Source organism: Staurois parvus, unplaced genomic scaffold, assembly GCF_062004578.1.
Source record: "Staurois parvus isolate SC_StPar_1 unplaced genomic scaffold, SC_StPar_1.0 ptg000913l, whole genome shotgun sequence".
NCBI lineage: Eukaryota > Metazoa > Chordata > Amphibia > Anura > Ranidae > Staurois > Staurois parvus.
The window spans coordinates 872,190-884,670 of record NW_028318709.1 but is presented as its reverse complement, the minus strand read 5'-3'; the positions used below and the strand labels follow the sequence as shown (position 1 = coordinate 884,670).

Below are 12,481 nucleotides of genomic sequence, written 5' to 3'. Positions count from 1 at the left end.
TCCTTCACCAGTAACCAGCCAGCTCCTTGAGAAACTACAGTTTGGGCTTCAGAGTCCTCCTGCTCTTGTTCCACTATGGCTGCTAGGATGTCACTAAACTCCACATCCTTAGTATGTTGTAGTTTTCACCTGGTTCAGTTGTGCCTGTTTGGAGGTGCCTGCCCAGACCCCTGAGATGAATTGATCCCTCACCACTTGATTGGGGGTCCCTATGAAGGCAAAGTCTTCCTTATCCTTTTCCACTAGCTGCTTCCATCGTTTTTGTACATCCACAGAATACAGGGGGATAGTATTATTCTCATGCTGTTTTCTCAAATACTGGGGACTCTCAAAATGTTTTACCTTTTACCTGGGTGCTTTCAGGAACAAAACACCAATAAAGAAAAAGTTAGTCCTGATATCTCCTGTCCCTTTGAATTGACTGCTGAATGTTCTCCTCCTTAATTGTCACCAACTGATGTCTCCAGAAGATGGAAAGACAAAGTCGTACTTTCTGAACCTGGGGTTGTACTTTCCAATACTGTGTATAGAACCATATCTAGTAACTTCATCTAAATGTATACATTAATGTGATGCTTTATATTACTCTCCCAGATTGGGTCATACTTCGGGTCAGTTCTAAGTGTTCTGAATGAGAATTCAAGACAACCTGTCCTTTTGGTTGGAGCTCCAACATATTACTCTCCAGAAGTGCCAAGTGGACAGGTGTACCTGTGTCCCATTCCTACTGAGGTGAGGTCTTTATTACAATAGACACAAAGAATGTTAAGGGGTACATGGGTTGAACTTGATGGAACCAGTGAGAAATGGGGTCATCAGTGGTGTTCAGAACTGCGATTGTAGTTGTTGAATATTACAAATGACACGACTGAATGGTGAAAATCATCATCAGCTAGTTTTTCGGTGGAGTGTGGAAAGTAGAGATGAGCGAATCGAACTTGGCGAAGTGGAATTCGTTTCGAATATTAGGAAAAATTCGATTAGCATACTTCGGATGCGCGAATCGAAATTTTTCCAAAAATGGCGGCGACATGTGTGGCGACGGAGCGGGGATCTCTGGGAAGGCGCGCAGACAAGGCGCGCTGACCCATAATGCATTCATTCATGACGTGATCGCATTAGCCAATCAGCAGCCAGCCAGCACTGTGTAATGGTGGAGCTATAAATTGCGGCCATCTTACAATTCTCCATTTGCCTCCGGTCATTCAAGAGAGACAGACCTCTCTGTATTAGGGACAGAGTTAGGGCCACAGATACTTTAGGGACACAGAATCGTTACTTAGGGACAAAGAATTGTTACTCAGGGACACAGAACTGTTACTCAGGGACACAGAACTGTTACTCAGGGACAGACACAGAATTGTTACTGAGGGACACAGAATTGTAACTGAGGGACACAGAATTGTTACTGAGGGACACAGAATTGATACTCAGGGATACAGAACTGTTACTCAGGGACACAGAACTGTTACTCAGGGACACAGAACTGTTACTCAGGGACAGACACAGAATTGTTACTGAGGGACACAGAATTGTTACTGAGGGACACAGAATTGTTACTCAGGGACAGACACAGAATTGTTACTGAGGGACACAGAACTGTTACTCAGGGACACAGAACTGTTACTCAGGGACACAGAACTGTTACTCAGGGACACAGAATTGTTACTCAGGGACAGACAGAGAATTGTTACTGAGGGACACAGAATTGTTACTGAGGGACACAGAATTGTTACTGAGGGACACAGAATTGTTACTCAGGGACAGACAGAATTGTTACTGAGGGATACAGAATTGTTACTGAGGGACACAGAATTGTTACTCAGGGACACAGAACTGTTACTCAGGGACACAGAATTGTTACTCAGGGACAGACACAGAATTGTTACTGAGGGACACAGAACTGTTACTGAGGGACACAGAATTGTTACTGAGGGACACAGAATTGTTACGCAGGGACAGACACAGAATTGTTACTGAGGGACACAGAATTGTTACTGAGGGACACAGAATTGTTACTGAGGGACACAGAATTGTTACTGAGGGACACAGAATTGTTACTCAGGGACACATAATTGTTACTCAGGGACACAGAATTGTTACTCAGGGACACAGAACTGTTACTCAGGGACACAGAATTGTTACTCAGGGACAGACACAGAATTGTTACTGAGGGACACAGAATTGTTACTGAGGGACACAGAATTGTTACTCAGGGACAGACACAGAATTGTTACTGAGGGACACAGAATTGTTACTGAGGGACACAGAATTGTTACTGAGGGACACAGAATTGTTACTCAGGGACACAGAATTGTTACTCAGGGACACAGAACTGTTACTCAGGGACACAGAATTGTTACTCAGGGACACAGAACTGTTACTCAGGGACACAGAATTGTTACTCAGGGACAGACACAGAATTGTTACTGAGGGACACAGAATTGTTACTGAGGGACACAGAATTGTTACTGAGGGACAGACACAGAATTGTTACTGAGGGACACAGAATTGTTACTGAGGGACACAGAATTGTTACTGAGGGACACAGAATTGTTACTCAGGGACACAGAATTGTTACTCAGGGACACAGAACTGTTACTCAGGGACACAGAAGTGTTACTCAGGGACACAGAACTGTTACTCAGGGACACAGAATTGTTACTCAGGGACAGACACAGAATTGTTACTGAGGGACACAGAATTGTTACTGAGGGACACAGAATTGTTACTGAGGGACACAGAATTGTTACTCAGGGACACAGAACTGTTACTCAGGGACACAGAATTGTTACTCAGGGACACAGAACTGTTACTCAGGGACACAGAATTGTTACTCAGGGACAGACACAGAATTGTTACTGAGGGACACAGAATTGTTACTGAGGGACACAGAATTGTTACTCAGGGACAGACACAGAATTGTTACTGAGGGACACAGAATTGTTATTGAGGGACACAGAATTGTTACTGAGGGACACAGAATTGTTACTGAGGGACACAGAATTGTTACTCAGGGACACAGAATTGTTACTCAGGGACACAGAACTGTTACTCAGGGACACAGAATTGTTACTCAGGGACACAGAACTGTTACTCAGGGACACAGAATTGTTACTCAGGGACAGACACATAATTGTTACTGAGGGACACAGAATTGTTACTGAGGGACACAGAATTGTTACTGAGGGACACAGAAATGTTACTCAGGGACAGACACAGAATTGTTACTGAGGGACACAGAATTGTTACTGAGGGACACAGAATTGTTACTGAGGGACACAGAATTGTTACTCAGGGACAGACACAGAATTGTTACTGAGGGACACAGAATTGTTACTGAGGGACACAGAATTGTTACTCAGGGACACAGAACTGTTACTCAGGGACACAGAACTGTTACTCAGGGACACAGAATTGTTACTCAGGGACACAGAACTGTTACTCAGGGACACAGAATCGTTACTCAGGGACACAGAATCGTTGAATTAAAGAGTATGTCAGACAACACGCAGAGGAGTGTCAGAGGAGGCCATGTTTTAGGAGCGAGCAGACGTGGCAGCAGAGGAAGGGGTCAAGGCAGCACTAGTCGCAGCCAGAGGCCAGTGCTCCCGGTGTCATCCAGCGGTCGTGTCTCCACCGACAACCCTGCCGTCATCGATTGGTTGGCTCGGTCGTCTTCCTCTTCCCAGGTCACCTCTGACACCTACAGCCAACGGTCGGTGGGTACGTCAGACACAACCGTTAGTTGGCATGGCCCGGGAGCAAGGCCACTGAAATCACGTGTCCTCTACCTGCCCCTGTCCTTTGGTGTTCCCTCACCAAGCGAAGTATCGCATGCTGTGGGCTCAGCCCCACTGTACAGTGAGGAAGAGCTAACAGAGGGCGGTCAGGAACGGGGGGAGACATCCGCCTCTTCAGCAGCCAGGCGAAGAAGTACTGGCGAGGAGAGTGGCTCGGTAGCCGGTCTAGAGACAGGTCTGTCTCCTGACCCACACGCAGCCGAGGGGGCTAGTAGTGAGGCGGAGACCCTAATTGATGATGATGAGGCTGATCGCACTTGGCAGCCTCGTCGTCATCAGGCTATTTCTTCCGCATCATCAGGAGAAGAGGGTGGCAGCTTGGCAGCGAGCAAAACAGTCGGTGGGTTGCCCAGGAGGCAGCAGGGTCGCAGCAGTGTCAGTGGAGGCAAACGGCCACGGAGTAGAGCACCAGCTCCACTGCAGCCTACCACCACGGCCAGTAGTGGTGCCGGTGTGCACGGAGGAAGTAGCAGTCAGCCAGTGAGGAGTAGCGGGGGCAAAGTTTCCTACTCGGCGGTGTGGCAATTTTTCGTCAAGCCGCCCGAGGAAGTAAACGTAGCCGTATGTCGACTATGTGGGCAGAAAGTCAAGCGTGGCCAGGGGGCCCATGTTGGGACTACAGTGTTGCGTCAGCATATGCAGCGTCGCCATTCAATGGCCTGGGAAAACCATGATAAAGATACGGCGGTTCTGCCTGCCCCAGCCCCCACTCCATCACCCGCTCCGTTACTTGCTCCGTCACCCGACGTCAATCGCCCTCTATCAGCCAGTCAAGGCTCCAACACCTCTGCTGAGGGGAGTTGTCGCTCGTTGGCATCTTCCGCTTGTTCAGATGCTCCTTCTCCTGCTACTCCTCTTCACGGATTCCGTCAGCAGTCTTTCTTGGAATCCGTTTCCAAGAGACAACAGTTTGCGAGCACGCACCCGACGGTGCAAAAGCTGAACGTCCTCCTGTCCAAGTTGCTGGTGCTGCAGTCCCTCCCTTTCCAAGTGGTGGACTCAGCACCTTTCCGAGAAATGATGGCTTGTGCCGCGCCGCGGTGGAGAGTGCCAAGCCGGCATTTCTTCGCCAAAAAGGCAGTGCCAGCCCTGCATTCACATGTAGAAGAGATGGTGGGCCAGTCTTTGAGCATGTCGGTCTCTGCCAAAGTGCACAGCAGCGCCGACGTGTGGAGCTGTAACTACGGTCAGGGACAGTACATGTCATTTACGGCCCACTGGGTGAACGTGGTGCCGGCACAGCCGCACCAGCAACTTGGACAGGTCACGCCGCTTTTGCCTCCACGTTTGCACGTCCTTGGTCTAGAAAAGATGTCCGCCTCTACCACCTCTTCTTCCGCCGTGTCCTCAGCCGCCACCCCCGTGCCAAGTCCCATTACCCGACCGGCATATCACATGTGCAGGGCGCAACGGTGTCACGCTGTGCTGCACCTGGTATGCCTTGGCGAACGTAGTCACACAGGGGAGGAACTTCTGAGTGTAATGAACAGAGAAATCGACAGATGGCTGTCTCCGCGCAAACTGAAAATCGGAACCATGTTGACCGACAACGGAAAGAACATGGTGTCTGCTCTGCGTCAAGGAAGGTTGTGCCATGCGCCATGCATGGCTCACGTGTTCAATCTGGTTGTCAAGCGGTTCCTAAAATTCACCATCCCACTGCAAGACATCCTTAAAATGTCACGTAAACCTTGCATGCATTTCAGCCATTCCTACACCGCAAAGCACACCCTCCTTGAGCTGCAGCGGCAGAACGGAATTCCACAGCATCGCCTGATCTGCGACGTTGCAACAAGGTGGAATTCAACCCTACACATGTTAGACCGCCTTTACGAACAGCGAAAGGCCATCACCGATTTCCTGATGTTACAAGCGGATAAAGGTACTCCCCTGTGTAACTTCGATGTCAGCCATTGGCAGCTCATGCGTGACACCTGCTGCTTGCTCAGGCCCTTTGAGGAGGCCACGCTATTCGTGAGTCGGCAGGACTATGGGATGAACGACGTCATTCCTCTGTTGCACGTCCTGGAACAAATGCTGTTAACAATGGCTGGTCAGGGTGCGGTAGACGTGGTTCACAGATCTCAACGCCACATGACCCCTGTGGGGCCAGGACAGGAAGAAGAGGAGGAGGTAGAGGAGGACATTGGTGCTCAGGAATTATTGAGTGAAATGGGTGGTTTTTCCACTCAGCGGACAGGAGTGGAGGAGCAGGAGCATCTGGTAGAGGAGGAGGAGGAGGAGACAGAGGACCCAGACGCATCGTGGCAGTATGCTGTGGAGATGGAGGCAGGGAGTCCCTCGCATTCCTTGGCACAAATGGCCCATAGCATGCTCGGTTGCTTGTGTAGCGACAGCCGAATAATAACCATCAGACAGAGGGATGACTTTTGGCTGTCCACCTTGTTCGACCCTCGCTACCGTTCAAAAATGGTGGCCTTTTTCACACCTGCTGAGAGGGAGGCCAAAATAACGTACTATAAAAACCACCTATGTAGTCAGTTGGTCTCTGCCTTTCTGCGCCAACGTCCATCCTCAGACACTGTGGGCCCTGTGCGCTCGCGTTCCGCTGCCATGGCAGCAGGGGAGGGGTGGGGTGGTAGGAGCAGTGGCAGCTCCACCAGCAGCGGCTGCCTCAGTCTGCAGTCGATGATGAGTAGCTTTCTTCACCAGCGCAGTGAGGAAACTACTAACCAGCCGCAGCAGCAGCAGCAGCATCAGGTGGACCTGGAGCAGGACCTCAAACAACAGGCTTGGGCCTACTTGGACAGCACCCTGTCAACCGAGGTAGACAATCCCCTTGACTACTGGGCAACGAAACTTGACCTTTGGCCCCAACTAGCTGAATTTGCCCTTGAAAGGCTGTCATGCCCGGCCAGTAGCGTGGCATCGGAGCGCGTGTTTAGTGCGGCAGGAGGTATTGTAACTCCGCGGAGGACACGACTGTCCACCCAAAGTGTGGAGAGACTCACGTTTGTGAAAATGAATCAGGCGTGGATTAGTCTGGATTTCAAACCACCAGTTCCTGACACAACTGACTAAATCCGCCATGAATCATGCCCCAAACATGTTAACTCTGCCATGTGCCACTTTCAAGTCTCCTCACACTGCTGGTGGGTTCCATTTTGTCATAGGGTGCTGGCAGATTACGGGCCTCCCATTGCTGCTGCCAGGCCCGTAATCTGCCATGGGCCCCCGTACCGACTCCTCATGCTGCTGCCAGGCACGTAATCTGTCATGGGCCCCTGTACCGCCTCCTCATGCTGCTGCCAGGTCCAGAGTCTCTCATGGGTCCCTGTACGGCCTCCCATTGCTGCTGTCTCCATCGCCACACTCTCCCATTTGCCACTTTCAGGTCTCCTCACACTGCTGGTAGGTTCCATTTTGTCATAGGGTGCTGGCAGATTACGGGCCTCCCATTGCTGCTGCCAGGCCCGCAATCTGCCATGGGCCCCTGTACCGCCTCCTCATGCTGCTGCCAGGTCCAGAGTGTCTCATGGGTCCCTGTACGGCCTCCCATTGCTGCTGTCTCCATCGCCACACTCTGCCATGTGCCACTTTCAGGTCTCCTCACACTGCTGGTGGGTTCCATTTTGTCATAGGGTGCTGGCAGATTACGGGCCTCCCATTGCTGCTGCCAGGCCCGTAATCTGCCATGGGCCCCCGTACCGACTCCTCATGCTGCTGCCAGGTCCAGAGTGTCTCATGGGTCCCTGTACGGCCTCCCATTGCTGCTGTCTCCATCGCCACACTCTGCCATGTGCCACTTTCAGGTCTCCTCACACTGCTGGTGGGTTCCATTTTGTCATAGGGTGCTGGCAGATTACGGGCCTCCCATTGCTGCTGCCAGGCCCGTAATCTGCCATGGGCCCCCGTACCGACTCCTCATGCTGCTGCCAGGCCCGTAATCTGTCATGGGCCCCTGTACTGCCTCCTCATGCTGCTGCCAGGTCCAGAGTCTCTCATGGGTCCCTGTACGGCCTCCCATTGCTGCTGTCTCTATCGCCACACTCTGCCATGTGCCACTTTCAGGTCTCCTCACACTGCTGGTGGGTTCCATTTTGTCATAGGGTACTGGCAGATTACGGGCCTCCCATTGCTGCTGCCAGGCCCGTAATCTGCCATGGGCCCCTGTACCGCCTCCTCATGCTGCTGCCAGGTCCAGAGTGTCTCATGGGTCCCTGTACGGCCTCTCATTGCTGCTGTCTCCATCGCCACACTCTGCCATGTGCCACTTTCAGGTCTCCTCACACTGCTGGTGGGTTCCATTTTGTCATAGGGTGCTGGCAGATTACGGGCCTCCCAAGGCTGCTGCCAGGCCCGTAATCTGCCATGGGCCCCCGTACCGACTCCTCATGCTGCTGCCAGGCCCGTAATCTGTCATGGGCCCCTGTACCGCCTCCTCATGCTGCTGCCAGGTCCAGAGTGTCTCATGCGTCCCTGTACGGCCTCCCATTGCTGCTGTCTCCATCGCCACACTCTGCCATGTGCCACTTTCAGGTCTCCTCACACTGCTGGTGGGTTCCATTTTGTCATAGGGTGCTGTATGGCCTCCCATTGCTGCTGCCTCCACCGCCACACTGTGGCTCCACACTCTGGTTTTGGCAACGTGACTGCCCAAATGAGTGAAGTGTGCGGTGATTCTAAGATCGACGGCACTCATCTGCATGTCATACTGACTGACAGTATTATTTCTCTTCCCCAGCAGACTCCAAGGGCATTTAAATTAAAGGTACAGTGTTCTGCACTAATATAAAGGCTCTCTGAATCCTAGAAACACCCTTTTTATAAGTTAAATTCGCAGCGAATATATTCGCATCGAATCGAATTTGTTCCTCGAATTCGCCGAATCGAATTTTTGAATACTTCGCTCATCTCTAGTGGAAAGGTTAGAACTCCTATCAGTCTTTTATTGATGTACTGCATGTATCTCACTGGGAGATTCTCCCCAACTTTTTCCTGGTAACCATTGTCACCAGAACTGAATGTGAGGCAAAATCTAAAATTTGGAGTTGTCATCAAAACAGGAATAGAGGGGAAATCATCCAGTGAGGACACCCGGTTGGGTGTAATTGTCTAAGAAGGGAAATCCCTCACCTTGGAGAGATTTCAACTCAGGAATTAAAATTAAGGGAAATTTCCCCAATGGCACACAAATGGAAAAAACAGATGGGTTTTAACCACTCTTTACTATACCCAAGATAAAAAAAATGCTTTAGTTATACTTTCATGAGTGCCAACATTCTATATCGTGTGTGCATTGGATATGTGTGCCCCTGTTTTCCCAATTCCACCTTCCTGGCTTGAAAAATGCTGAGTGCCCCTGTTCTGTCTCTTGGTTCTCGTATATAAGAGCAATATATAACAGTTCCACTGTCTCTGGATTCAGGTCACCTGGTCAGCTCAAACTATCACCATCTCCTGCCCGGAAACCCTTCAGGGTGACTCCAGCCAAACTTTGGGACAATTTGGTTCTGCCATCTCTGTTCTGCTCGACCTGACTGGAGATCAGCTGCCAGACCTGGCAGTTGGTGCCCCATATGAGGACAATTATCAGGGAGCTGTCTACATCTTTCCAGGTCAGGAGAAAAGCTTCAGAACATCATATATACAGGTAAAATCATGTGACCTCTACAGTCTAATTCTAACTTTCTGGGTTAACTACATGGCCTAAGGTCCCTTTCGCTGGTTGTCCTACATGACCTAATGTCACTGTTACTGGGTGTTTTACATTATCAGATGTCCCTGTTGTTGGGTGTCCTACTTGACCTAATATTTCTGTCACTGGGTGTCCTATATGGTCTGGTCTCCCTGTTGCTGGGTGTCCTACTTGACCTAATATTTCTGTCACTGGGTGTCCTATATGGTCTAGTCTCCCTGTTGCTGGGTGTCCTACTTGACCTAATGTTTCTGTCACTGGGTGTCCTACATGGTCTGGTCTCCCTGTTGCTGGGTGTCCTACTTGACCTAATGTTTCTGTCACTGGGTGTCCTACATGGTCTGGTCTCCCTGTTTCTGGGTGTCCTTATTGACCTAATATTTCTGTCACTGGGTGTCCTATATGGTCTGGTCTCCCTGTTGCTGGGTGTCCTACTTGACCTAATGTTTCTGGAACTGAGTGTCCTACATGGTCTGGTCTCCCTGTTGCTGGGTGTCCTACTTGACCTAATGTTTCTGTCACTGGGTGTCCTACATGGTCTGGTCTCCCTGTTCCTGGGTGTCCTACTTATTATTAATATTATTACATCGAGTTTATATAGCGCCAAAGGATTTGCTCAGCGCTGTACAATAGAGGGGGGGGACAATACATGAAACAGTACAACAACTACAAACAGCACACGAGGGGTTAGAGGGCCCTACTCTTTCGAGTTTACAATCTAGAAGGGAGGGGTAGTGGTACAGGAGGAAATGGCTGTGGGGGATGGAGTGGTAGGAGGAATGAAGGAGAACGGCTGTTAGGTGAGGGTGGGGTAGGCTTCCCTAAAGAGGTGGGTGTTCAGGGAGCGCCTGAAGGTGAGGAGGGAAGGTGACAGTCTGATGGATTGGGCTAGTGAGTTCCAGAGGATGGGGGAAGACCTGCAGAAGTCTTGCAGTCGTGCGTGGGAGGAGGAGACCAGGGAGCAAGATAGAAGGAGGTTCTGTGAAGAGCGAAGGGTACGGGTAGGGTGGTACCTGGGAATCAGGTAGGTGAGGTAGTTAGGGGCAGTGTTGACCTTATGTTTCTGTCACTGGGTGTCCTATATGGCCTGGTCTCCCTGTTGCTGGGTGTCCTACTTGACCTTATGTTTCTGTCACTGGGTGTCCGACATGGTCTGGTCTCCCTGTTGCTGGGTGTCCTACTTGACCTAATGTTTCTGTGACTGGGTGTCCTACATGGTCTGCTCTCCCTGTTGCTGGGTGTCCTACATTGCCTAATGCCACAGTAGCTTAATCTCCTACATGATTTATTGTCTCTGCCACTGTGTGTCCTACAAGACCTGATGTCCCTGTCTATGGGTGCTTTACATGGTTCAATTTTGCTGTCGTTGAGTGATCTAGATAGCCTAATGGTAATGTCCCAGTCACTGGCATGCTATATTGTCCAATGACCCTGGTGGGGTTTATAGATGTCTATGCTGCCGGGGGTCTTACATGGTTTAATGTCTCCATCATTAGGTGTCCTACATGACCTAAAGTTGCTGTTGCTAGGTGTCCTACATGACCCAATGTTGCTATCACTGTGTGTCTCACATGACCAGATATCTCCTTAATTACATCATCTAATGTCCCTGTCATTGACATTCTACATTGTTTAGTCTCCCTGTAATTGGCATCCTATATTGCCCAATGTCCCTGTTGGTGGGTGTTATGCAAGTAGATGTTCATGCAGTTGGTTGTCTAACATTGTTTAAAGCTCCTGACACGGAGTATCATACATGACTCAATATCCCTATTATTATGTATTTAACATGACCTAATGACCCATTCAGTGGGTGTCCTGCAGTGTTTGGCCTAGTGATCATGTAACTTGGTGTCATACATGGTCTAATGTTCTTGTCACTATATGTTCTGAATGACTTGATGCCCCATCTATGGGTATCCTACATGGTCTAAAGTTCCTTTTGTTGTTTACTCTACACGGCCTAATGTTTCTGTCATTAGCAGGGCTGCTGGGAGAAACCACAGGGCTCCATACGGCCCCCCAAAAAACACAGGTTACTAGGCTTCAGTTTTGAATGAACACAGTGAGCGATTGCTACCAATCACCCATTGTGTTCATTCAGGAAAGGAAAGGGCTGGTAAATGTGACTTATTTATCAAGTCCTCCGCCCACACTCCATCCTTAAAGATCCTATTGTCTGCTTACAGCTGCCAGTCGGAAGGAAAGGAGGGAAGCCAGCAGAATGTGGGGGAACACTGGGGGGTCTTGGGCAGCGAAAGAAACATACGGTGCACAGGGAGGGTGATAGGTGCTGCAGGGGGGGAGTTACTTGATCCCTGTATGGCTCTCTCCACAGCAGCTGAAAGCCAGCAACAGGTAGAGCAGAAGAAGCCAGCTTTCATCTGCTGCGGAGAGAACCAAACAGGGGACTGATTCCTGTATTTGTGCCGATCATCCTCTCTACTGCCCACATCTGATTCATCCAGCTGCCTGGGCCCCCCAGCTGGCCTGGGTCCCATACAGGAGAACTGGTGGTACCCCCTTATCCACAGCCCTGGTCATGAGCATCCTATAATGTCTAATGTTCTTCTCAATGGGTGTTATAGAAGGTAGATGTCCATGTCGATGTGTGTCCTATGTGGCTTTATGTCCCTGTTACATTGTGTACTACATGACTAAAATTCCTATTGCTGTATGATTTACCTGGCCTAATGTCCCACTCACTGGGTGTCCTACATGGCCTAATGTCCCTGTTACTGCCTGTGCTACAAGGTCTAATGTCTCCATCACTGTGTGCCATACATGATCTAATGTCCCTATTGCGCTGTGCCCTATATAGCCTAATGTCCAACTTTCTGGGTGTCCTACATGGTTTAATGTCCCTGACACTGTGTGTCCCACATGACCTGTAGCTGAATGTCCTACATGGTCCATAGTTCCCTTTGTTGTTTGCCCTACATGGCCTAATGTCTCTGCCATTAATGTCATCTATCGTCTCAGTTGGTGGGTGCTATACATGGTACAGTGGGGCAAAAAA

General features: G+C 50.0%; 1 protein-coding gene across 1 annotated transcript in view; it reads left to right on the top strand.

Annotated features, from left to right (window-relative positions):
* Positions 1-12,481, top strand: part of LOC149442106 (integrin alpha-X-like) — an 85,458-nt gene that overhangs the window by 33,973 nt on the left and 39,004 nt on the right. The window contains exons 13-14 of the mRNA XM_089656528.1: positions 595-732; positions 9,193-9,417. Of these exons, the coding sequence (XP_089512654.1) occupies positions 595-732; positions 9,193-9,417 (363 nt within the window). The remainder of the gene's footprint in view (positions 1-594; positions 733-9,192; positions 9,418-12,481) is intronic.